General features: G+C 40.8%; 1 protein-coding gene across 2 annotated transcripts in view; it reads right to left on the bottom strand.

Annotated features, from left to right (window-relative positions):
* The window catches only part of Ets1 (ETS proto-oncogene 1, transcription factor), a 130,389-nt gene that overhangs the window by 89,123 nt on the left and 13,686 nt on the right, over window positions 1–27,580 (bottom strand). For both annotated transcript variants that reach the window (XM_046432662.2, XM_058575281.1), the window contains exons 2-3: window positions 25,293–25,375; window positions 10,784–10,928 (exon numbers count right to left, since the gene is read on the bottom strand). In XM_046432662.2, coding sequence (XP_046288618.1) covers window positions 10,784–10,928; window positions 25,293–25,361 — 214 coding nt within the window. In that variant the 5' untranslated portion in view covers window positions 25,362–25,375. The remainder of the gene's footprint in view (window positions 1–10,783; window positions 10,929–25,292; window positions 25,376–27,580) is intronic.

Genomic DNA, 27,580 nt, shown 5'->3' with positions numbered 1-27,580 from the left:
AATTGGTAACTTTGGTAGCTTTGGTTTGGATATTTTAATCCCATCTGCAAGGATGGGATTACAAATGTAATAGCAAGAAAAATCCAAAACAGTCAAATAATTTTTCAAGACTCTTGAGTGAGCCTAGCTGAGATGATCAAGAGTGGGATGAAAAAAAGCAGGTCCCTATTACAGAAAAATAGTGATTCTCTGGGGAGACTATGGTGATATGGGGCCTGAGCTGAACTGAAAGAAGGGGCCACTTGTCCTGGGGACAACCAAGCTGCCCACACATAGATGGAAAGGTGATTTCTCTGAGTGCAATTAGGCCTTGTGTTTGACCCTTGACCTCAGTCCCATGGGATATTTATGTTCTCCAGACAGCAAGAGGGAAAATGAGTGAAGATGGAAACTGAAGGCAGTTAATAGAGAAAGAATAGAGAGGGAGAGGGAGAGGGGAAGGGGGAGGGGGAAGGAGAGAGAGAAAGAGAAGGAAGAAAAGAGGGACTGATTGGAGGGTGGGGAACCTGATCAATTTACAGCAGTCTATGAAACCATCAGTTCAGAGCCTTCTCTGGGCCATGGTGCTTTGCTATTTCCACATTCGATACTATTTTTTTTTTTTTTCTGCTCACAATCCCTCTGCGAGTTGGACACCCTTACATTACAAATGAACAAACTGAAACTCAGAAAGGTTCAGTGATTTGCTCGTGGTGGCAAGATGGTAGATGGCAGAGCTAAAAGCCGGACCCATCCGTCCCACGCAACTCTGGTTGGTTTCTAAATCATACAAAGCACTTTCGCGCTCGGGGTAGAGCGTTACACTCCCTTACTTCGCCTTCTATCTCCCCAACCCATCTAGAACTCCCTCTAGCCTCTTGCAAAACTAAATCTAAATCCAGAATCTCTTCGGTTCCAACCGCCTATTTCTTAACCCCGGGTTGGGTCAGCCCACGCCTCTCAGGTCTCCCCCGGCTGGAGGATGCGAGCTGCAGCCCGGGGCGCCGGCCGCCCTACCTCCGGGCCAGCCTCGCGGCGCCCGCCTCGCTGGCAGCGCCAGGGTTAACCGGCCAGCCCTTCGAGCAATGATTTCTGTTTTATTTCAGCAGGGGAAGTGTGCGCTGCCTGATTAGCCTGACGGTTTCCTCTTTTCCCATAACCTCCAGACCCCCACGGCCCAAGTGTTTACTCTCTGAAATAAAAAATCTGCTGGTGTTTTTCTTTTTGTGTGCTCGTGTATTTTGGGAGGCTTGCTGGAGAGGAAGGCGGGGTAGGGGTTAGGGATGGGAGGCTGGGGGAGGGGAGCGGGGCGCAAGCCTCCAGCTGCAGGCTCTGGGCTGAGACCCCTGGCTGCAGTGCAAGAAAGCAACTTATTAATGAGGGAGCTGGGTCTCCTGCTTCAGCAGCTATAAACACACCGAACATCTGGAGAGAGAGTAAGAGTCTGTCCCCGGCCAGACATGAGTACAACAGGCTGTCCCTGCGTGGCCATCCCCCACCCCCTCCACTCTCTCACACACCCCTCTTCCCTCCGCTGAGCTCCAACCCTCACATCATCCACCCACCCAAAGATTGCCATTCACAGAGTGCGGCGGCGCCCTCCTGGTGGACTGCCTGGCCGGAGCCGCAGTGAGTGAGGCCCGACGCCAGCCAACGGTGTCCCCCCGCCCCCGGCCCCCGTTCCAAAAGAGGGGTCAAACTGCTTGGATCCAATAAGAACTCGGTGCCCCCAGGGACCTTTTCCCAACTTGGACTAAATATTTGTGGTTTGAAAACGTTAAGAGAACTTTTTTTTTTTTTTTTTTCTCTGCAGCCCCCTGGGAGTTCCAGTGCAATACAGTTACTTCCTAGGCTTTTTGAGAAGCAAGGACTAAGTCACTGCCCAGGCCAACAAAATCCTAGCATTCTAATTGTAACTTGCCCTGCCCTGAGGCTCCGCTTTCTCCATGTAGATTACCTTCCTACCCAAGAACCAGTAAAAGTGATTTCCATTTGTAAAGACCTTTCCCCAGTCCGGTGAGTACCAGTTCCTAACGCGGCCCAGCTTCTTTTTCTGATTCTCCCCAGGCATCCCTCTTCTTTCACTAATAAATGAGTCTCAGTGAAGACACAGTGGGCAGGAGATGAGATTGGGCAAGATTCACTAGGTAACAGTAGGGCATCTAGTGTCTTTGGCTCACTTAAATTCATACTCAAACCACCATGGAAGGAAAAAGAAGGAAAGGAGCATTTGTTGGTCACCTGCTATAGTCCATGAACTTTTAAGTATAGTACTCCCATTGAAGGGGCACAAGAACTCTTTGAAACAAGTGTATACATCAAGGAAGCTCAGGGGAACTTAGTGCCAAGAAGATGCAAGGAGTGCTCTGGTTCTTTCCAGCACACCAGCCGAAGCCCTCTGTCTAGACTCAACTCCCTTTAGCTTATACTGAAAATATATGCCATCCAGGCAGAGCAGCAAGTTCAAGGCCAGCCTGGGCAACTTAGCAAGACCCTTGAGATTTTATATGTATATATAAATGCCAAAAGTTCTTATAATATGAATACTAAATAGCATTAGGTTCAAAAGCTACCAAGAGAGCCAGAGGTGGAAGTAGAAAATAGGAAGCAATGTAACAATGGTAAATGGGGAAACTTTAGTATGCAATCTGCCAAAGTGACACCCTTCACTTATGGAGAACAGGTCAGGCATTCATACACAACATCTCATCAGAAGAACATAATGATAAGACAAGGGTGGGATACTCTTCCTCATGTCCTTTGTGGACTAGGCTGACTCTGCTTCTCTGCTTTCCTCCTGCATTTCCTTGGGTTCCCACAGAGATGGGTTGGGGTATGCCAAGACTGTTCCCTACTCAAGCCTCTCTCTGCACTGTCCCCTCAGAGTGGTGTGTTAAGGCAGGTAGGCCCCAACAATGGCCTTCTGTGAAAGGCCAAAACCCTGAGACAAAGCCACAGCTGGCTCCTTCCTAGACACCACGACTCCCAAGTCAGAACCTGAGAAGGTCCATATTTCCTATCTCCCTTAGTGTTTGGACTTGATTTACTGAAAGGTGTTTTATTCCCCAGTTTTGTGCTACAGAATGGTTGTATGTTATTATCTTTGGAAAATTTAAGACAGTCCCACATTGAGTTGGAAAATTGAGACAGTACAATAAAATAAAATCCTGAGACTGGAGGCTTCCAGCAGCATTCCTAGTTCACTTCTTTAGACCATCTACCTATACATCTTCTCTAAGAGGAACAGTCCAACATCCTCTCAGGGATACCATTAGTCCAATATTATAATATTCAGTATGACATCATCCATGAAACACACAACTCACTGGGTCAAAACACTTTTAAAGAAAAAAAGAATTGAAACAGGCTTCTAGAAAAGGAAAAATCCTGAAGGAGGAAAGAATAGATGCATGTAGCAGACAGAGTTTTAAACACCATTTTTTTTTTAAACCCCATCTGAGATGGTCAGTTGAAAGAACAAACCCACTACAAGAATAAACATTTCGGAGCAAGGTGAATCTCCATTTGACAAGTCTCTCTGGCATTCCCTCAACCTTCTCAACACTTAAAAGCTGAACTGGAGGCATCTGTTTTTCTTGCTGAAACTTCCCACCTGGCTGTCGATAGCCTGTTCCAAACACTGCCCAGGTTTGATCTCTCCCAGCCGCCTGGACGCCTAAGAAAGCCGCAGGAGACACTATGAACCCGATTCTCCATCTTATCTCCCACTTGAACTTCCAGAGTTTATTTGGGAAAGACATTTTTCAGTTCCACCATTTTATTAGTAAATTTGTTTTAGAAAATTTAAATAGATTCAACATCACTCACTGACATTGCCAACCTTTGTATCATAAATAAGTATGATATTGCATATGAGAACCATATTTGCTTTACCATGTAAAGTACCCCCCACATACACACTTGAATAAAAGTCACTTGTAGGCAAGGACTGAAGGTTCCCCTTTTTCCATCTGTCTTCTTAGTATCCAGTATGTGGCACTGGTCACCAAATGTGTTCAACCAATTATCGCATCACTTTCTGACTTCATGATATCCAGACATTTGGGACTCCCAAATGCTCTTTAGGACAATGATTTATAAAGCAAACATTCCTATCATGCTTGCTAAGTGAGGTACTGTTTTATGCTTTACATATATTAACTTAATGGTTCTCAAAGTGAGATCTCTGCACCAGCAGGATCAAGCAGCTCCAGAAAGCTTGTTAGAAATACAATTTTCTGAGCCCTAACCTAGACCCACTGAATTAGAACCCTGGGGGTAGAAGAACCTCACAACCTGAGTTTAAACAAGCCTTCCAAGTAATTCAGATGCACCCGTGGGAGTTTCTGGTTTAGGGGATCCAAACTATGGCTTGAGATTTTGCATTTCTAGCAAGTTCTCTGGCAATATTAATGTTCCTAATCTGGGGAACACACTTTGAGAACCCTTTGTATACATGAGGAAACACAGTACCAAGATCAAGTTGCTTAAAGTCATACAGTTTAGAAGAACTGATGTATACCCAAACAACCTGGGTCCAGAGTCTGGGTTCTTTACCACTATATTATATATCTACATCTACATCTATATGCTTATCTATACACACACATACACCTATCCTTTCTCATGAAGAATGGGTTGTTGTGGCAGTGGCAGGAATTCTGAGCATGCAGGTAGATGTGGGTTTTACTGCAAACAAAACATATCAAACCGCATTATATAAGAAAAAGAAGGAAAAAAAGTATTGTCTTGTTTTTCAAATCAAGTACCATGATAATAAGATTTATAGATTCATCCTCATAAAGAAAAGTTGGATTTTATATGTTCTATAGCTATCGATTGCTTCCCAACTCCAAGAAAGTATTTTGTAGAAATTTTCTTGGATTGCTAAAATCATATCTATAAGTTTGGTTGATTTAAGAAAAATCTACCGGGATGGGGATGTGGCTCAAGCGGTAGCGCGCTCACCTGGCATGCGTGCGGCCAGGGTTTGATCCTCAGCACCACATACAAACAAAGAAAAATCTACCCCTGGATTTGAAAAATAATCTATGAAATGAAAAAAAAAATTTGGTAATACATCAGACGGGAAAGGTACCAAGTATGTACTTTTGGATATACACTATGAGTATTATAACTGGGAAGTTGACAGCAAACATGGACAGGTGGCAGTTGTGGGATGTGCTGTGGTCTTGTACACAGCCATGCAGCCTGGGTGCTCAGTGGCTCTCTGAAGTCAGTTTTCTAGTTCCTAGTAAAAGACAGGCATTGCTTGACTCCAGTTAAGTTTGGGCTCCACTCCGAAGCTCACTGTTTCCATCTGAAAATGGTTTGCATCCAACCTGTCACTTGTCAACCTGGTTGTGCCTAGGCACTAGTCATGATAGTCAATGACACTAAAACAATAGTAAGTTCTTAGAGACAGGGAACCAAATACTGACATTTTTTTTTAAAAAAGTGATTCTTGTTATGATGATTAAGAGACTGAGCCAAAGCTCAGGGCCAGAACAGGGGAAGGGAACAGAGAGGAGGCAGGGTCAGTGGGCTCTACTCCAGTCAGACTATAAACAGTAACAGACATTTCAGCCCTGTCTTGTGTAAGGGGCTCCATTGATTCACAAGGTTCCCTGACAGAAGGATGACGAGAAGCTCAGACAGAAAGGGCCCATTCATTCATGCAGAACACCAGCTCTCAGCCCCCATTGGCTCTCCATAATGGCTCCAGGCTGATAGGGAGTGGGGGCACATAGGCAGCCGGGAGGAAGAGGTAAAAAATGAAAGAAAATGATGACTACAAGATTGTCATGAAGAAATGTACAGCTGCACAGGCAATTGCATGCAAATGCGGCTTCCCTTTTTAGCTGGATAGTTAATGTCCTCAGAATCATCTATTTTTCTCTTTCATGTCATTTCCCCCTCCCCTCCTCGCCTTGTCTTTTCCCGAGCTCCCCATTTCTTTTCCCCTTCCCATTCATCTTTCATTTTCTCTTTCCATTATTCTCCACCTCTTTACCAAGACCTGCCTTTATTTTCTGGCCAGTTTCACACATCTCATCCTTCTTCCTCTGCCCCCCTTTTACCATTTAAGCTATCCATCCAATTCCCAACTCGCCTCATTTACTGAGTCTACTCTCCTCTCACCTGGTAAAGCTTTCCCCCAGTCAGGTTTTTTCTCAGCCGTATTCTCTCCTCCACCTTCCCTCCCTGCATTCCTCTCTTCCTCTTTAGCCTCTGCCCCTTCACAAATAGGAACCATGTTCAGATGAAGGCCGCTGAGAGGAGGCCTTATCATTCCTCGATGGCCCCTCCTGTCATATTGCAGTCACTGACAGATGTGTAATCCTTGGAAAAGAAGTTCATTCATCCCTTCTGAGAGCACAAACGTGAGGGGGGAGCGGGGGTGGGAAGTAGCCATGAGATGGAGGACGGGAAGGAAACTGAAGTTATAAATAGGATAAAAGAAAATGAAAAAAAAAAAAGTAGAGTATTTTTTTCCTCCCTTTCTTTTTATTCAACACATCTCCAAGGAAATATGCCACAGCTGGAGAAATCATTGGTTGGTCCATGTCTTCATCTCCCTTCCTTATAACCCCTTGATTACCTTCCAAATGACACCCATCACTGAGGCGAGCTGGACCACAGCCCAGGAACAGTCCCTGCAGCTCCTTCATCTGGACAGCTCAAAAGGCAAAGGAGGGGCTGGAAAGACTCAGGGTTCTTGCCAGACATTTCCATCAGAGGGAGCCTGAGGCAGTGGAGCTACAGTCCAGATTTGCAAAGATTGCCACCAACTGGTAAGGGAGCCAAACCCCCCATGCAAGTTTTCTACCATTGCTGAGCTACAGTCGATGGCAGCCCAGATCATTCTAGGAATGGTTACTATACACTTTCCTTTTCCCATCCTACCCCAAAGTCACAACTCTGAGTGACCCCAGCTTCCATCTCCAATAGACTATGGAATGAAGATTACACTATATTGCTATTAAGTACAAGCATTTTAAAGTCAGTTTCACCTGGCGCCTGTATTCCCAATGGCTTAGGAGGCTGAGGCCAGAGGATTGCAAGTTCAAAGCCAGCCTCAGCAAAAGCGAGGCACTAAGTAACTCAGTGAGACCCTGTCTCTAAATAAAATGCCAAGTAGGGTTGGGGAGTGGCTCAGTGGTTGAGTGTTCCTGAGTTCAATCCCTGGTATTCCCCCCCACCCCACCCCACCCCCAAAAAAAAGCCAGTTTCATCCTGAGGGATTCTTCATACACTTCACGTTCTTTCATTCATTCTGAAATAAAAACTTAAAAAAATAATAAAAATTAAAAAAAAAAAACTTTGAGAACCTCGGTAAGGAAGTGAATGAAAATCATCTCCACTTGGAAGTTTGCGGAGTTCTCAGTTAAGAAAGAAGAGGCTCATTCTCTTTTCTGTGAAGAGGGACATTTTTTATCTTGAGGCCATGGGCAAGTGGGAAGCCTCAGCCATTAGTAAGATATAACAGCAAAAGCAGAAGCAATATTCAGAACTGAGAGTTGAAGGTCAGGTAGCTTTAGCTTTTCTTTCTTTTCTTTTTTTCCCCTTTGATATATATGGGGATTAAACCCAGGAGCATTCAACCTCTGAGCTACATTTCCAGCCCTATTTTGTTTTGAGACAGGGTCTTGCCAAATTGCCCAGGTTGACCTTGAACTTACAATCTCAGTATCCAGAGTAGCTAAGATTACAGATATGGGCCACCACATCTCCCAAAAGGCCAGGTAGCTTTAATCTCAGTTGCACTGGGAGATAGAAAACTTAAGCATTGTGGCATTAATAGGATTAAAGAACTATACAGATATACCATTTTGACCTTTTACTTATACAAATAAAATCTATTTTGTTTACAAAGGTTAAAGGGTCACTTTTTCATGTCCTCAGATTTTAAGACCTTAAGTATAACCCGTGAACAAGTACGAAAATCTTTCCAGCCTTTGTTGCGATATGGGTAGGTAAATGAGACATTGGTATTCATGCTTGGAGGGACTATGAATATATACAAATATGTGAAAAAATGTTCAACATCTCTAGTAATTAGAAAAACGCAAGTCAAAACTACTCTAAGATTTCATCTCACTCCAGTCAGAATGGCAGTTATCAAGAATACAAGCAACAAAAAGTTTTGGTGAGGATGTGGGGGAAAAGGAACACTCAAACGTTGCTGGTGGGACTGCACATTGATGCAACCAATCTGGAAAGTAGTATGGAGATTCCTTAGAAAACTTGGAATGGAACCCCCATTTGACCCAGCTATCCCACTCCTCGGTCTATACCCAAAGGACTTAAAAACAGCATACTGCAGTGATGTAGCCACATCAATGGGTATAGCAGCACAATTCATAAAGCCCAATGGTAGAACCAACCTAGATGCCCTTCAATAGATGAATGGATAAAGAAACTGTGGTATATATACACAATGGAATATTACTCAGCAATAAAAGAGAATAAAATTATGGCATTTGCAGGTAAATGGATGGAGTTGAAGAATATCATGCAAAGCAAAGTAAGCCAATCCCCCCAAAACCAAGGGCCAAATGTTTTATCTGATAAGTGGATGCTAATCCATTATGGGGGGGCATGAGATGAGTGGAGAAACTTTGGATTGGGCAAAGGGTAAGGAGGGGAGAAGAGGGGGTATGGGGGTAGGAAAAGTGGTGGAATGAAACAGACATCATTACCTTAGGTTCAGGTATGATTGCACGAATGGTGTGACTCTACTTTGTGTACAACCAGAGAAGTGAAAATTTGTGTTCCATTTGTGTACAATGAATCAAAGAGCATTCTGCCATTATATATAACTGATTAGAACAAATTTTAAAAAGATAACAATAGCACATGAGAGCAAAAAGTGTTATTATGTCTGGAATCTAGGGCAATGCCAAAAAAGTACCTCAGAGACCAATGGTTATTGAGTCAACTGACTATGGAACATAGGGATTGATTTCATTCTGCCCCAGAGAGTATCAGACAACTGCAAGGCAATTCCAATGGTTTCTCTCCTCCACACACCACATCCTACCCAGGCCTACAGCAGCTTGCCCTGTATCTCTCTGTTTATTTTTGATGGAAGATAAACTATGAAAAATAGAGCAGTCATTTTTTTCTTTTTCTACTGTTATAAAAATAGTTTGCCATAAAAATGTGTGATGTGAAAGAATACTGAAAAATAACTACAAAATTTCACTTAAGTTGATTTGATTATCTTCCCCAACCCATGACTTCATTTCATGTAACACCTCAAAAGTATGTATTTTCAGTATTTAACAGTAATAACATTGCTTGTGCTAAGAATTCATCCTGAGAGAAAACACAAATTTTGACTGGCTTTTTGATTTGGGTCTATTATCATAACATGGTCTCAGGGAAAATTAAACTTAGTATCTGCATTAGTCAGCTGCTAATTGCTGTGACCAAAATACCTGCCAAGAACAATTTAGAGAAGGAAAAGGTTTTGTTTTGTTTTGTTCTTGGCTTCAGAGATTTAGTCCATGGTCCAAGAGCTTCATCGCCCTAGGCCTTAAGTGAGGCAGAACACCAAGGCAGAAGGATATGGGAGAATATACCTCATGGCAATCAGAAAGCAGAGAGAAGGAAGACAGGGTCTTAGGAAGACAAATCCTTCCAGGGCATACCTCAGTGACCCATCTCCACAACCACGCCCCACCTGCCTAGAGTTACCATTCAGTCCCTTCAAACTAGAGTGGACTGATGATATTACAGTTTTTACAATCCAATCATTGCGACTCAGAACATTCCTACATTAACATGGGAACTTTGGGGAGACACTCCAAATTCAAACCATAATGAACAATACCTGAATCAATCATTTCAGGATCCCCAAATTCAAATCTTACATTTTGTATTTTTTATTTTATTTTATTTATTTATTTTTTAAAGAGAGAGACAGACAGAGAGAGAGAGAGAGAGAGAGAGAATTTTAATATTTTATCGGCGGACACAACATCTTTGTTTGTAGGTGGTGCTGAGGATCTAATCCGGCCACACACATGCCAGGCGAGCGTGCTACCACTTGAGCCACATCCCCAGTCCCCATTTTGTATTTTTTAAAATTGCTAGGAGGTAAATGGAAACTAATGGAATATGAGAGCAATGGAGTGAATCCTGAAAAGAGAATGGAAGTAAGAACTTTGGACTTCTTGGGTCGTTGGTAAAGAAGACCCATTTATTCCAGAAAGCTCCCTGGAGCCTTGACTGCTCTTCACCAGAGGGCAGCACTACAACCAGCAAGCCAAACACGGAAAAGGAATGCTGAGAGGGAGGAGCAGCTGTGAAAGAGTGTTGGGAAGAGGGGGAGAGAAAAAAGAAGCCAAGCCGAAGCCGGATACTAGCAAGCATGGGCATAGAGCAAGAGAAAAATGGAAAGAGATGATGAAAGAAAGAAAGAAATTATGTTCTGTAAGTAATCCATGCACCTCTATTTTTCTACATTCTTTTTTGTTGCTGCTACATTATCTTTAGGATTACAAAGCTCTTTGTCAGCAGCCCGGCCTAAATGGGTGTCAGGAAATGCACATTAGGCAAAACTATTTACAAAATGGAGACCTAAAGCAACCTCTCTTGGGCCCATTCCTAGAGTTGAGTCTTCCTGTTGGACGAAGTAACCCAACATGATTGAGAAGCTGGGACTTTCCATGAGAGAACAATAAGGTCTGTACCCGCTTAAGCCATGGCAGCTGTTATTCCAGAAAATGCAGCCCTCATTAGATTTCCTTTGTCCTTCAAATTGAGCCTCATTCCCAGCTTGTGCTTATGTTCCTACCTGAGCCACAGTGTTCAAGACCAGTAGGAACTTCCTGAGTGGCCATCTCATCCCAGAATGGGTAGCAAGATCTTTGCTGGTGATAACTGGACTGGTAGCCATAGGTCATTCGAGGATCTTCAAAAGTGTTGATAGGTCCCTGCCTCTGTAACCAGGAAACATAAAGGGAAATGTATTAGGAGAAAAACTTCTACGGTTTAGGCCCCAATGGAACTATGAATTTCACATCATCCAATCACATGTAAGTAGAAATATCCAAAACTGATAATAGAACAAAATCAACTAATGATTCCCTTCCCCTTCATCTTCCAGAATTTACAGGGAATGAGAAGAATTTCTGACTTGGACTATGAATACATTTATCTCCATCCATTTATTTATGCATTTAAGGACCATCTTTTCTAACTTTCAGATAAAGATTCATGGATAACAGCAAGGCACAATGCGCAACATATTAAATTAATTCTATCCTGGATTTCTCTTTTTATGGTTATCTTACTCTATGAAAATAGCATGAAAAAATATTTCAATATCATAGAGCTAATAGTTGAAAAAGGCCAAGGGATAATAAAACCACAATCTACATTGTAAATTCACCTTCTTTTCCAGTTAGCCAATGAGTATAAGTTTTAATGACTTCAGTTGCTAGACAAGAATTGTCAATTTCTCTCAATATTTGGAGATTTGTGCCATCTTCTTACCAGTTTTATGGAATTCATAAAACACATGGTCCATCCAACATTGTCCAAGGAAGACAAATGTGCTATACAGAAGGCCGTTTTTTGAAGAATGCAAAGCCATTGAAGCCAGATGTGTATAGATTCAAATTCTAGCTCCACCACTTACCAATTGGAACCTATGCCTTCTCCTTAATCTAATACTCAGTTTATTCAATTACAGTATGGTAGTAAGGTAAGAAGATTGAATGAAATAATACATATAAGAAAATTATGTACAAAACAAAGTATGAAATGCATTTAATAATTTTACTATATGAAATGCAGGTAATAAGTAGTATAGATGAAACCTTGTCTTCAATACAAGGTTGGTATTATCTTAACATTCCTAAGATAGGTTAAATAGGTAAAATGTTACAACACAAAAACAGAAGCAGCAGATCCTTGGAATAGAAGTCTAATCTACACTGACTCAACTCTCTTTTTTCTTTTGTATTTGTATTCTGCTCTATTAAGGCCTCTCCACCCCCATAAAATCCCCAATTAAGAAAACTAAATTCTGCTAGAATTTGATGTGATTAAAGCTATATTGATGATAAGGTGTTAATAAATATAGCTAAGGTGGTATTTTCATCCCTAAAGAGTAGCTGGCTGACTTCAATCAGATTCTCAGATTAGAGAACTCCTTATGCCCTCACTCCCCTTTAGTGTCAAAAATTCAGCAATATTATGTTAGAGGCAATTGCCCATTACCTACTTTCTCCCATTTTGCAATGGTTCATTCACTTAAGCTTGGTAAAAATAACTGAAGAGGTGTATTGACCAGAGAAAAAGGAAAACTCAGCCCCAAACACAGAAGAAGGAATTGTGCTCATCATAGAATTTCATTAACTTGGGTCTTGTTTTCCATAATATTCATAAAACTATTTAAATCCAGCCTGGATGAAGTCTGCTTTGGAGTTGTTCATCTACCAACTGCACTAAGGTGCTGAGAATGTAGTGACAACTGGGGGCTTCATGGAGATGCCTTGAAGTTGTCTCTTATCAAAGCTAACATATTTGGTCTTCTGCTACCAGGAGGCCTAGAGAGCTAGAAAAGAATAACCAGAACAGAGGTGGATTTGCCACGTATATATGCTTGGTTACAAGAGACTTAGGAACATCAGCAAAAACGCGCTAATGAACTTTACTCAGTGAATGTTACTTGAATTCTGACCACAAACCATTTTGCTTATATCTTATTTGAATACTGTAAGTTCCCAAAGCTACTATACTACATGAAATACTTCTTTTGAAGTCCCAACAATAAGCAAATCCTTCACAACATTTATTAACTGAAACAATTTAAAACACATTTCCTGCACTTTTTCAACCAAGCTATGTGCTTTTGATATCTAGCTCCATTTTTTCTTATTCTTTCAGATCCTCTCTCAAAATTCAACATTAAGTATCAGAGTTTAGAAACAGGACTTCAAGGGAGGAAATTTGATTTTAAATGGTATGAGGAGTACCCTAAATTATTCACATCTGTGTTCTTTTGAGACACTGAACAGTTTACCTAAAGCGCAAGATACTTGTGCTTTAGGTAAACTTGTAAGATAACAGTGGCTGTATAAGTAAGGTCCTTATAAATGGAAGTGATATTATTAAGTAGGATTTCTATAAGGTGATAGTGAGTAGTATAAATAGCATCTTTGTAAGAGGATAGCAGGTAGTACAAGTCGAATCCTTGTAAGCAGGTAACAGGTGGCGTGTTACAGCCTCTGCTAGGGTGATGAATAAATGAGAAGCACTGGGATTCAGATTTTAAAGTTGGGGATTTCCCAGCTATATGAATGCCACTAAAAGCAAGGTGGAATAGGTAAAGAGATGTTGATAGAAAATGAGCTCAGCCCAATGTGCCAAGGAGAGAGGAAAGGGAGAACAATAAGTCCGTAGATGGGGTATAAAATAATAATCATCCCCAATCTAGATGATGCCAGTGTAGGTTTATTGTAAGGCAACTTACAACTTTTGAGTGACAACCTTGCATGGTATCAGCTTGATTTTATGTGGCTGACTTTTTTTTTTTTAATAGAGCCTTTTCTGCCCACAAATGAGTTCTTTGTCAAAAGGAATAGTTCAATTTATTTTATAAATAAAACTCTGTATTTAAGACATACTTCCTCTGTTATTATCCTCAGTGGAGCCAGAGGACCCCATTTCTATGAATCAGAAGGCAATAATGTTCAAATCTATTATAAACCCTGAGCATCTTTATTGGTGGACTCTCCTGAGAAGCCTTTTATGGTTCTGCTATGGCGACAGCTGCCTGTTTATTAGACATTTCATGAACTGACTTAATAACTATTGCATAGAGTATGAAAATGACATTTTTACTCAAGAGAACCACATCACCAGTTCCAAGTCATTATGAAACTATCTCAGTTGAAGAGAAGCAGAGTACTAGCAGGTCAGAAATCTGTGTAGCACAGACCCCACCTCGTTGCTTTAAAGGGCAGCACCTAAAAAAAGTTTCTGCCCAGCTAATTTCTTTTTGGTACCTTCCTTTCTTGGTTGCAAGTGGATGGATATAAGTTGATGAGATGCAAGCAACACACCCAATCTCTTTAACCGTTTTGAGAAAACCATCTGACAGTTTCTCGCTTGTTCATTCCACAGGTGATTGTTCAAAGGAACTAACACACATCACACACCTGTGGGTGCCAGCTGTCATGCTAAGCATCATGCAGACATGGTCACTTCTTGCAAGATTAGTATTTTCATCTCCAATTTACATAAGAGCAACTTTCTGTTGAGATTTAAGAGGGCAAATAAACTTCCAAAGGCCATGTGACTGATAAAATAATGGAGATAAAATTCTAACCCTAATCAGTTTGATTTCAGATCCTGTGTTCCTCTACATGGCTCAAAGAACAGTTTACTTTAGAAAAATGATAGTTACTTTTCTATAATAGATACTTGATGAATTGTGATAATGTACATTCATGGAACTAATATGAATGGTGTACCTAGTCTATGTCAAGTGTTAAGTAAGATGCTAAGAATACAATATGAGCAAAAACTGAACCATGACCTTAAAAGTACACACACAAGTAAACAGGAAGTTACAGTGAGGGGGTATAAGAAGATTAAAAGCCAATGTGTAGGGGAGGGGAATAATAGCAAGGTAGGCTTCCTGGAGGAAGCAGACCAAGGTAAGAATTGTGAAATAGATTGAGATTTGACCTTGAACATTTGGTGAAGGACCAAGAGAGCAAAAGAACAAGAAGATGGCATACCTAAAAATAAATACACACACACACACACAACTACATAAGAAAGACTAAGTAAGATTCAAAGAGAATGTAAGAGAAAGGTGAAGACTGTTTTATTTGGTGGTAACAAGTATGAGGGAGAGGCATGCTCTTGGGGAGCAAAGATGATTCAAATTGTTGGTAAATAGTAAGAATTAGAGCTAAATGTACAGGGTTAAGTTCTGAATACCAGACAGGAATCTGGCCTTAGCAGAAAACCACTGGAGGTTTTTTTATGTGATGTGGTAAATCAACATTCTAGAAAGACTAGGCTGATGATGCAGAGTAAGATGAGTTGGACAGGGGCAGGAGAGGAGAAGAGAAGCCTGATAGAGTGGAGAGCCCTGGCAAGCCACAGGAGGGCCAAGCGGAGGGATAAATCAGTAATGCTCGTTCAGACTTCAGTTTGTTTTATTTTGTTTTTCCTCTTAATGATTTTTGCATTAACTCTGATTCTTTAAAATATTTTTATATTTTTAAGATATTATTCATATCTTAAAATTCACAAAGATGTTATTGCATGAAGATATTATTCAGCTTGACTACTGAGTTTTGGGACACACACACACACACACACACACACACACACACACACATACTCCCTGCACCTATCTAGTCCAGTTCTGAAGAAACAATTGGATTAGAGTGAAGAGTGTAGACATGAAGTGAAAACAAGAAAGGAAAAATCTACATGATTTTATGACAGATCAGATACAGGAGATGAAGGAAAAGGAAAAAAAAATCCAAGAACCACTTAGATCACTTGTTTTTATAACAGTGAAAGTGGTGAGTTCAAGTGATACAAATAAGGAGAGTGAAGGACAATGACAGCTGTGGTCTGGTTAGATGATGGGATGGCAGAGCAGGTTGGTGTCATGGTCCCTAAAGTGGATGCATGATAGAAGACAGGAAAGAGAAAAGTTAGATCTCTCAGCCTAAAGAACCAGTGAGAGCATACAGTCAAGGAAAATGAGAGTTAAAAAGTGAAAGGAATAAAAATGGGCTGTAAATAAGCCTACAGTTAGGAGAAATGAGGGGACATAAACCAACAAAGATGTACAAAGGGAAGACATGGTGGGGGGGGGGGAAGTAAGTGCATGGAGAGGTAGAAGTGAAGAGCAGAATTTAAGCACCAGAGCTGGCTAGCAAGTCGCCACTAAGAAAAGGTGGGTAGCCAGGCTGTATTCTCACCTTAAAGAGGGCAAATTAAATATTTAGAGGCTATGCAGCTGACAAAGTAAAGGAGGTAAATTCTCACCCTAGTCTGATTTCAGACTGTCTTTTCTTCTCCCTGTTCTACGTGACACTGCATGGCTTAAGAACAGTTTACTTTAAGAGTGCTGATCTTGTGATTCCCTGTGACTGAGCCTTCATCAGGTAGCCATGGAGCAATGGGGCCCCTTGGCATCAAGGAAAGTCCGTCTCTGCCCTGCTCCATCAGCACATGGTGATGAGCTTCCCAGGGAACAACGCAGCTCTCCTTTTCTTTCTCTCAAATGAAAATGTTACCAGAGGTTGTGAGCCCACAGCTTAAATACTACACCACCTGGTCCTGGAAACCAGCGAAATGAAGCTCTGGAAGTCTGGAAACCACTAGGACGAGGACATGTCCTGTCCCTGCTCCACTTCAAGGGCACACCAGTTCCAACAGCTACCTCCTCGCCTGACCATGTCCGCTCTCCCTGCTGCGACGGGCTCCTCTGTCTGTGGCCTCCCCCTAACTCCATGGCTCAGGAACTGGTCTTTTCCCAGTCCACCCTCCCTTCTCCGGCACTTGCAATTCTGTCTCTAGAGTCACCTCTTCCCCTCCCCCCTCCAGCCTTGTCACATCTCAAAACCCTTCCATTTGTTTGTAGTCTTCCTTTTCTCTGTCCCCCAAGTCCCACAAAGTTGGAAAAGAGGGAACAGGGGAATACTTTTATGACACCAAATCTCAAACATATGGAGTCTGTGTGTCGGTGAGAGTGTGTATGAGCTATTTTTCCAGCTAGTTTTGGCTTTAGCCAAGCAGCCTTCAGCATCCAGGTGTTCACCTATTAAATCCCTGCTCATTCACCTTCTGTACATGCCTATGCATAAATCCTGTCTTTCCTTTGGTTGCCTCCAGAATCCTAGGGCTTAGCCTTAGGTCATAAATGTAGAGACACAATGAATGCTTCTAGCTGCTGCTGCTTTTTAAAGCCATTCTAAACCTGGAGGGATACTGAGTAACACTGGGTGCATGGACACTGATTTAACATCTGCAGGGTTAGCTGTGTATTATTTCTGAGGAATGCTGTTGATGCTCATTCACTCTAGCAGAGAGACAGAAAATTATAAATCAGAAAGCTTGGGTTCAAGTCCTGCTCCACCACCAAGGGGCTGCCTAACCTCTGGCCCATCACTTAACCTCCCTAAGCTTTTGCTTCCTGAGGAGGTTGACCCCTATGGTCTGCAAGTTTCTTGCCAACTCTAAGGCTCCATTTTGCTGATCCATTCACATTCTTTCTGCTGACCTTGTGACTGACAACCTTTATCAGATCAACAGCTACATCAGGGTGGGAAAGCCAATGCAACCGAAAGCTGTCAGAGTCATCATGTGGATTCATGGCAAACTATGTCCCTTAAAATGTGTCATAAAGCCTTTACATCGTTTATCTTCAAAAATTCTGATTAAACACTGTTTTATCACCACATTCCCCATGTTTTGAAAGAAGAGTGAAGTTCAGGAAGCGATAGGGGCTCTTACATTGTAGAGACTATGAAACATTGCACAACACAGTGGCCCTTTCGCCACTTAAAAATATTCACTGCATTGCATTCAGTCACCCCTTGACACTGGGCCCAACAACCCCACAGACTTCTAATTAAGTCCGGACTTCCTCATCCTTAGAAGATGCTCTGTGAGGCAGCACCTCCTTCCACTGATTGTCAAACACAATACAGATATAGCTGTTTTGGTGATGGAAGAAGGAATTTGGATCAGATGCATTTGGCCTCAGAAGAATGCTGGGTCACAGAGGTACACCTTGGGCCCCTTGAGAGGGAGAAGAGAAGGAGGCAAAGCAGAAATCTTCCCCAGTTCTCCTGAGGATGCCTATCACAGAGGAGAGAGAGGAGGGTGGTGCAGCCACCAAGAGAGGCAGGAACAGACAAAATAGGAAACTCTCAAAGGGCAATTTAATTTTAGATTCAAGGCCAGGAAATTCTTTTCACAACAAAAGAGTGATATGCTAGGGCCTTGGTGAAAGGGCAGGCCTGACACACTGTAGGTTTTCTTCTGAGAAAAAAACTCGGAAGCCCAGAGAGAGGGCTGCAGCAAAGAGAATATCTAGTTGTGTTCTTAGCATAAAGCTGTACTGGGCTGCCATATGGACCACCTGGCCAGCACAGCAAGGTGGTGGAGATGCATCCAACATCTCTACTGCAACCAACCCTTCACATGAACCTGAGAGCATAAGGGCCTCCACTCACAGCAGACACTCGCTGAGATGTGGCCAAGAGGCCCAGTAGGGATGGCAGATGGAAAGGACCTCTTGACTCAGTCCACAGCCCAAGTGCCTGGTGTTCGTACTCTCTTGCTGAGAGGTCTTGGTAACCTGTATATTCTTTATCAACTTTGAGCTGTGCAGATCTCTGAGTTGCCACTCACTTATCGTGAAGCCTTCAGACTCCCAATGGGATCCTAGGGTGACATCCTTAGGCATCCTGTAGTGTGATGATGGACAATGAAGTTGACTCAGAACCCTGTGATAGGATGAGACTGGGAGAATTTGCATGGCTAAAAGACTAGCCAATATTCTTATTTGCTCAGTGGTCTATAAAGAGACGTTTTGACTGTTTCCAATTCAAGAAAGGTCAGTGTTTCATAAAAAAGGTATATAATGCATGAATGAAAGCTGGCTATATGTTCTTACATATTACCAAACACCTAAATGGAAATGAATAAGATAAATTCAGCAGTGCAGTGTTGCTATGGTCTGAATGTGTTCCCTATAACCCAGATGTTGAAACTTAATCACCAATGTTATGGTGTTAAAAGGTAGGATCTCTAGGAGTTAAGTCATGAGAATGGAAGCTCAGGAGGGATTAGGACCCTGATAAAAGTGCTTGAAGTATTGGGTTAGGGTTCAGTCCCTTTCATCCCTTCTGCCCTGTGAAGACACAGCATTAGTTCCTTCTGGAGGACGTAGAACAAGGCACTATGTTAGCAGAAGAGACTGGGCCCCTCACCAGACCTAGAACCTACTAGAGCCTTGATCTTGGTCTTCCCAGTCTTAGAACTAAGAGCAATAATATTCTATTCTTTATAAATTAGTCTTAGGTATTTTGCTGTAGCAATGCAAATGGACTAATACAAGAGCATTCTAAGCCAATAGCCAGGAAATTTGGATAATACTCTATTCCTTGCCAGCTTTATAAACCTGGGCCATTCATTTGATCTCTATAGACCTTAATTTCCAGATATGGTGACATGGTCTTCAAGTTATGGCTTGACTCTAAAATTTTCTGGCTTGTGCTCATTAAATCAAGTAGCTTAGGAAAGGCTCATTTTCTAAAATGCTAGAAAAATAATATTTATAATTACTCTTTTTTCTTCAATTTCTCTAACACTAAGACTTACAAGTATAAATAACTTCCCTAAACATTATGCTTCAACAATCTCTCCAGGGATAGAACTATCTCCATCCCGAGCAACAAGAAAAAAAAAAAAAAAAACTTTTCTGGTTTCCACTTAGATTCTAAATTTCTTTTTTAATCCCAAATACCTTATCTATTACTCTCCAGGATTCCCTTAAGATAAGGAAAAGGCATCTACTCTAAGTTTCATGGTTAGCATGCTCAATTACTACACAAAAGACATGAGGCTGCACAGTGATTTGCCTGTGAACACACCCAAGGCTTGAATCCTGAGGCCTGCAGAGTGGGGTGAAGAGTGTGCCACTGGTAGAAAGGGACTTGCTTCCCAAAAAGGTCCAATTAAACTCCAATTATTCAGGATAAAAGAACCAGGTCTGTTTACACAATGGACTATAAACCACCAGCCTATGACAAGAGAGCTTTGATCTGGTGGCAAGAGTGTTGTTTCTCATGCAGGGTAATGATGAAACAAGGTTTCCCAATAAGAATGTCTCCATCTTTACCCCAGGAGCCCCATCTTGCTGTGGCCACACCCTTGTATGAACAACAGGTGGAAATCATTTCGGTTTTTTCACCCACCTACCCATCTAACACAACCCAGAAGTCCAGAATAAAGAGAGAAGACACAATGAATAAAAAGAAAAGAGAGTAAACTGAGTTCATCTTTGTAGAGGTACTTAACAAGAATTTCTCACTTAAGCATAACAGAGATCTTCTGTGATAAGTCATACTCTGCCAATTTTGTAGATGAGAACACTGAGGTTCAGTGAGATTAAGTATGTTGTACAGGTTATGTGGCTAAGGATAAAAGACCAGAATTTAACCCAGGTCTTTCTGAATCTAAGGCCCAAATGTCTTTCACTATAGTTTTCTAACACTCTATTATTTGACTGACTCCCCCAAAACTTGTGTTGAAATTTAATTGCCATCATGATGGACAATGAGGTAGGACAATTAAAGGTGACTAGATACTGAGGACACTGCCCCCATGAATGAATGAATGCCATTATTGCAGAGTTAGGTTCCTGATAAAAATGATGAATTATTTTCCCCTTCCTTTTCTTTCTCTCTTGCTCTCGCACCCTCTGATACATTCTCTGGCCATGTAATGCCTTTCACCACATTACCATTCAGCATAAAACCCTCACTCAATGCAGTCTCATGATATTAGGGCTTCCCAGTCTCCAGAACATGAGTCAAATAAATGTATCTTCTTTATGCATTACTCAGTCTCAAGTATTCTCTCATAGCAGCAGAAAATAAACTAAGCAGTTGCATTCAGTGGCTACTGGGTCTAAGACTAAAGGTTTCATCTAATATCTGGTATAAAATAGACAGAAGTGAGATGGGTCCCCTTCTTCTTCACCAGAGTGTCTGAAGGTAAAAATAGTATTATGTATATGAACTAGTCAATCAGTTATAGAAGGGAAAAAATGTATAAAGAAGGACCTGTTCAAATCATAGAGAGATTGGCAAGATCCATAGTTAATTTCAAAAAACCCCTGGGCCTCAAAGAGCTTATGTCTGAGGGCATACTTTGGACTTCGTTTTTACTTAGCTAAGCCCCATGACTGGGTTCTTCTCACCTTTGCTGGTACCAACTTGAGATTCAGCTGACCTGTTGGTCCAAGTTCCACTGGCACTGCACAGAAAGGATACAGCAAATGCCCAGAGCTAGCCAATGGCTGACAGCCCCCTCATGTCCCTCCCAAGCTTACATCCAGCATGCACTCTAGCATTTTCCCACCACCTTGTCCATTTATCATATGTCTAGAACAGCCCTGGTTTCACATCACTATTCTGTACAAGAATAATTAAGTATCCAATAAATGATCCAATTTATGCAACTATGAAGTTCTTCACAAAATAAATTCACAAGTTATATTTAAAAAAAGGTCTTTTGTTGGACAGTTTCTGAGTCTTTATTTTCATTTGGAAAATTTAGGTACCATATTTATAAGAAAAGTATATTTGATCTAGAGAAAGCAAAACAAGTGGTTAGTTTCAATGCAGTTACACTACTCTCAAAGTACCAGGGATGTAATTTCCTAGGATAAGTCTCTAAACCCAGAGACTTATCCTAGGAAATTCTGCCATTTTGGAGTATTTGTTGGACCTTTTGGACATCAGTGCCTTTCGTGTGGTCAACCAACCTGGGCAGCGACTCTTTCCCAGGGGAAAATTGATATACCCCTCAAAATCCAAAGCTCTGAGAGGAGGTGAGTGGGCAGTGACTATACCTTTCCTTTAAATAGTTCAAGGTGCTTCCTAATATCTGTATGGCCCAAGGGTCACTATTCTCTGAGGACCACCTCCACACATCCTCCTTGCTGGTGAGGTAGCCAAGGCCTGGGACATGTTTAATCCAAAGTAGGAGCAGCCCAATCCTGTTATGCCTGTCCTCCCTGAGCTGGCCAGCATCATGGCATGAAAAAAAGGATGACGCATGAGAGGGCCAGTGAGCCAGTGCTGGAGGGACTTCCAGGACCAGGAAGGGCTAGTAGGGGTAACATAACAGGAAGGAGCACTTCCTCTCCTTGGATGAAAGGGTCCCTGACACACAACCCATATAAGTACCTGGAAACAGCACCCCGCCCACACAAAGGCCAGACAACTTCCAAAAGTGCTGTCTCTCTACCTCCTTGGCTGTGACATCATTACAGTCTGCTTGAGGTGCTGATCTTACAAGCGGGAAAACATGTGTCCTGCTTTGACAAACTGACCCTGAGAAAGAGAATGTGAGTTCTGCGTGAAATGGTTTTTAACCTGGCAGTGGCATTGATTTTAACAACTGTGGCTTGATTATTTTAAGCATTCTTCCAGTAAGGTAAATAAATAATGCTAATGTGACCTCTGATTTAAAAATCAGGAATCTGAGACTTGGCAGTCTTTTGGGTAGAAAATATTTGTATCCTACATTACATGATGGTTTCTTGGTCAACTAAAGCAGTGTGCTAAATAGAGTCCCTAAGAATAGAAGCACATTCTCTCCTTTTCTTTTTTGAGATTTTCCTTCCTAAAGCAATAATTTACAAGGAACCAAGACCTTCTCAAACCAATCTGCGCACAGAGCACCATTCTGCCTTTCAAGTTGAAGCTGCTCTGTGGCTACTTTGGACCATGGTTTCTCAAATTCAGCACAATCAACTCCACAGCTGGTTAAGTCTTTGTCTTAAGAGCCTGTATTCTGTATTGTGGGAAGTTTAGTCCCTGTCAACTAGATGACAGTAGCATTTCCCAATTATTGACTACCAAACACATCCCTTGTTTGGGAGAGTAAAATTGTCCCATGTTGGAAACCCCAGTGGCTCTCATAGTTTTCCTTTGCCCCTCAAACTTACTATTCCTGGGACAAAGTTTCTTTTCTCAGTGGCTCAGTCTAACTCAATAGAGACTGTGGCACCAGGCAGGAGGACTTGGATTATTGGACTAAGTTCCATGGGTTGAGCTCTAGATACCAAGGGGGTGACAGAGATGGGAAGACACCGGGTACCTGAGGTTTCGACTTAGTTAATGATGTTGTGCTCATTCTTCCACCAAATCTTAGATTGGAATTCAAGGTATAAAATGTGTTGCCAGAATTTCTAGTGCCAACATCCAAAGGTTATATTTTGCAGACAGTTTATGAAATCCTTGACTGTTTATAGTCTAGCCTCATATTGGAAATTACCATTAACTTGAACTTGTACTAATAAAAGTTATTTATTTATTTATTTTTTTATCAGACACAAAAAGTTAAAAGACTTCTTTGCTTGCTCTGTGGTTCTGAATAATTGCCTAACTCAGCTCCAGTGATGGAGAAACTGAGGGCCAGAGAGAAGTTATGAGTGAAAGTGCTGGAACAATAACTTAGCAACTTTCTTGCGCAACCTTCTGCTTTTACCCAAGCTACTTTGAAATGTGCCATGAAAAGAATGTCACATGTCAATAATAATTTTCCAGAATAGCTGAAATGATAGAACTCTTGTCAAGGGAGAGATGAATTCTTTGTTTGTAAACCAATGGAAACCATTCAGAATATATTAAAAATACCCATTGTATTCCATTGGAGATGGGAGTTTTTAGTTCAAAATAATCACTTAGATTGATTGGCCTGGAATTTTTTTTTTTTAATCGTCTACCCTTTCCAGATATCCCATCTGGGATAATAATATACCTACAACTTATATATTTATATTATTTTTTTTCATTTCAGTGTCCAAAATAAAATAGGTACGTATTTGTATACCAATTTTGTGTACAAATACACCCTGTAAGATATTAATATTGCTTAATTGACTATAATATACTAGTAAAGAGAATTAAATTTTTAAATCATCTTTTCCAAGTCAATGGCACATCTTGCTCCCAAATCATAATATCATTATTTATTTTAACAAATCATCTCTAAGAAAAATGGAGTGTAATTTGTGCTGACCTTAGATGATAACCTCTCTGTCAGAAGCGGGAGGAGCTTTCCCTGGCAACTTCTCCAAACCCTTTTCATGACCTTAAACTGCAGGTCTCTTGGCAATTTCTACTAAGTAAACTCCAGTGACTCCTTGCCTCGTGTGTGTGTGTGTGTGTGTGTGTGTGTTTACACATATTGTTGATATAAATTATGATCCAAATTTTTTCTGATTCTAATTTTTTTTGGATAGTAAATAGTGCTTGTGTGAAAACAGAAGCCATTAAAAGAAGAAAAATATAATAGAACAACAGTGAAGAAAGATGTGCTAATTATCCAAGAAATGTCTTTTCCCTTGAATATACAATAGTGTTTGAGCAATTATTTATCAATACTACAAAAAGGAATTTCAAACCATTCAGATCTTTTCATATACAATTACAGTGAGAGGTTCTCATTGTAACTTAAGGGTACCACATTAAAAATTATAGAGAACCTCAGTCAGAGCATAAAGACCAAAGTCAGAACAGAGCTCTGGTTGGTTGGTGTCTATTTAGACCCATAAATCTACTGGGAAGATTTAATAATAAACTTATCTGTCATTTCCAGAGTGTGTAAAAAATATTCAACATTGATGATGGTTATCTTTGTATAATGACATGCAGAATTCAGATAGAGTAGTTAATGTCACATCTATTAACATGTTAACATGAAAGTTTCCTTTAACAGTGGAATTGGTTAATGGCAACATTATAGGATCTCTCCTGTAGTAAATTTTAAAGGAATTTATCTAAGCATTTCCAGGAATCAGTCTATAGCCTGAGCAAGGGTTTTCTTCCCTATGGGCAAAAAATTTAATTGAATCCTATTTTAAAGTTCCTTTTAGCCCTCTTAATCTAAGATTCATGAAATTTTCCCCATAAACTTACTATTATGTTTCATTTTATTTTCACTTTAAATTTCTCTGGTTAGAAAACTTCTGTTATAGCCAGAATTAGTGGCAAACACCTATATCCCAGAGACTAGGGAGGCTCAGATGAGACCTTAAGGAACTTAGTGAGGCCCTGTCTCAAAATAAAAAATAAAAAGAGTTGGAAATATGGCTCACTTGTAAAGCACCCTTGGGTTTAAAAAAAAAAAAATGTTCTGTTTAGCTTTTATATCTCAGGCCCAAAATAAATTTTACTATGAATAGGTTTAAGGTTCATTAGTACATGAAAAATCCTCACCAAATGAACTGAACTATGAGAATCACCTAGTTTTAACTGAATCATGTTTAAGTCCCATTCTCTAAAACTCAAACATACTAAAAATCTTCTTCAGCAAGTCCATAGGTCTTGGATTTCTACTTTTCACACTGATAAAGATGTAGCTAATCTCACAGTTGAGCTCCTCCAAACTGGTTCAAAGCTGCTTCCAACCCTGGCTTCTCTGCAGAGGAGAGGTCAGGGAACCAGAAGCAAGAGGAAGGGAATAGACAAGGTAGGTGATGGGAGACAGAGAAGGGATCATCATGGACCGCCACTCACCACCACTGCAGGACGAGATGCTGGGTAAGGGACAGGGCTGCTCATAGTGGAGTCCACAAAGTAGTTCATTCTTCTCTCAGTACCTGTAAAGGAGACATATAGGCTGAGCCCTGGAGTTACTCAGGAATATGAACTAGAACCCCAAAGAGAGTGCAAGTCTTAGAACTAGGAGTCTTTTAAGGAATCATCCAGCTTACTTTTTTTGTGAGATAGAGAAGGAAACTGAAATTCAGGAAGATAAGTGACCCACCCATAGCACAGAAGTGGAGCAGACCCCAGACAGAGCCAGCTCCGACAGCAAGACAGTGTATACAATAGATCAAGTCTGTGTACTGTAGACAATACACATCAAAAGGATCTACAAAAAGGCACCTTTTGTAGGGTTTCTGGGCAGGGACAGATCCTGTATGTCTTTCTAAATAAAATGTCTATCTATGTATCTCCTGTTCCCCACCTCTAACCAGATCTGGCACATAGCAGGAATTCAATACATACTTGTACCATAAATTAGTTGATAAAGCAATAAATAGAGAAAGGATTAAAAGAAAGAAGAATGGAAAAATTTTCTCTAAAGAGCCATGTCAACCAGCACCCCAAGGCACAGATAGAGAGAAGCCCTGAAAAAGGGATTGAACTGTATTCATCTTGAAACCAGGAAAGGGCTATTAAATAACTCTTGTTGAGAGCTATTACTCCCATTGAAGTCTGACTGGCTAGAACGCTTGAGGAATGTTCTGGCTGGAGGGATTTTCCAGCTAGCTGTCAGTCATCAGCAAAATCATTTATATATCAAACATTTTTGTTGACCTAAGTGCTTTCTAGAGTGCATTAGTTCACACACTTTTGTAAATTTAATACCACACACTAAAAAAAATATGTCTTTCTTGAATGAATAAGATTAAATTCCTAGGTATATTGTTCAGAGGCCAAATTCCTAGTGTTAGAAAATGACATTTCAACCCTACTGTTTTCTAGGTTGTGTTTGACCTCTTTCATTATTCTTGCAAACCTTTAAAGCACTTGAAACATCTTGATAAAAAGAGTACGAGGATAGGCCTTACATTTGAGTTGCAGCTTTGGTTCACCATCTTGATACAGTGTGAGAATCAATGACATGCCTACTTTCTTCTAAAATGTATTTTAAAAAATAAACAGCTCAACAATATAAAATTATACTAAGAGCTGCAATCACGGAGCCACTAATATCTTATAGTCAAAACACATAAGCTAAAATCCTTCTGAAGTCATGATTTCGCCTAGAGCTATGGGCAGTTTTTTGTTGTTGTTGTTTTGTTTTGTTTTTTAACTATTTTGCCTTGTTATATTTTCTCCTGAAGGCAGAATACAGTTCAAACAACGTTAACTTAAAGAGAAATTTAAAAATGGTCTGGATAGCTAGGCTATGCTAATCAAGATTTCATTCTCCAGTTTTTCAGGGGATTGATCTCTATTGCAACAGATGGCACCCAGGAAGAGCTCCCCAGTAGTGAAGCCGAATGGTAAAAAAGGTCAAAGATGATAGGGTAAGACTTCGTTAACATCAGCCTCCGTGGTTGCTAATTCAGTGTCTGTTTCTAAAAATAGAGAGCAGCCATCATGTCTCAGATGCTGAGCTGGGCACTGAGAGTGGAATAATAAGGTGCCACATATTAGTTGATAAAGCAATAAATACATATCATGTAGGTTACCACAGACATGTCTTGATCCCGAATTGTAGAATAGTCTCCATGAACTCCATGGCCTCTTTCTCATTAAAGCATTCCTTATTTTTAAACTGAAATTTGAATTTTAAGACCCTAATAAATTATCATCAAAACATATATACCCACTTGAATGTTTTGATCTACTCAAAGATGAGACTTAGAAGCTACCTCCATGATTTGTACCACACTGAGCATAGTTAGACCAAGAACAGATCCCCTGGGGAAAAGTTGGTCAGTCTTCCAGGGTCCAGGAGGGCAAATATTACTATTGGAAATGTCCAGGAATGAAGGATTATTGCTTCATGCAAGCCATTCAACTTTCTGGAGGAAATGTCCTGTCTTGGGAGAATGCCAGTTCATTCAAACAATCAAAACGTCTTATTTCCACCCCAAAATCCTCAGCAATCTCTTGAATATTCGTAAACTGCAGTTACTCATTCAGTAATCATATAGTAGGTTTCCTTTAATGGGAAGGTCTTTGTGCATCCAGTAAATAATTAATATATCACTACTACATTCCAGGCACAGTTCTGGGCACTTGAGACACACTAGTAAACAAAGATTCCTGACCCACATGACCCTTAG

The sequence above is a fragment of the Marmota monax genome, unplaced genomic scaffold (assembly GCF_021218885.2).
Source record: "Marmota monax isolate L192 unplaced genomic scaffold, Marmota_monax_Labrador192_F-V1.1 WCK01_AAM20220418_F8-fsc00062, whole genome shotgun sequence".
Lineage (NCBI taxonomy): Eukaryota > Metazoa > Chordata > Mammalia > Rodentia > Sciuridae > Marmota > Marmota monax.
Note: the sequence above shows the minus strand (reverse complement) of the source record. Positions and strands in the feature narration are given on the sequence as shown.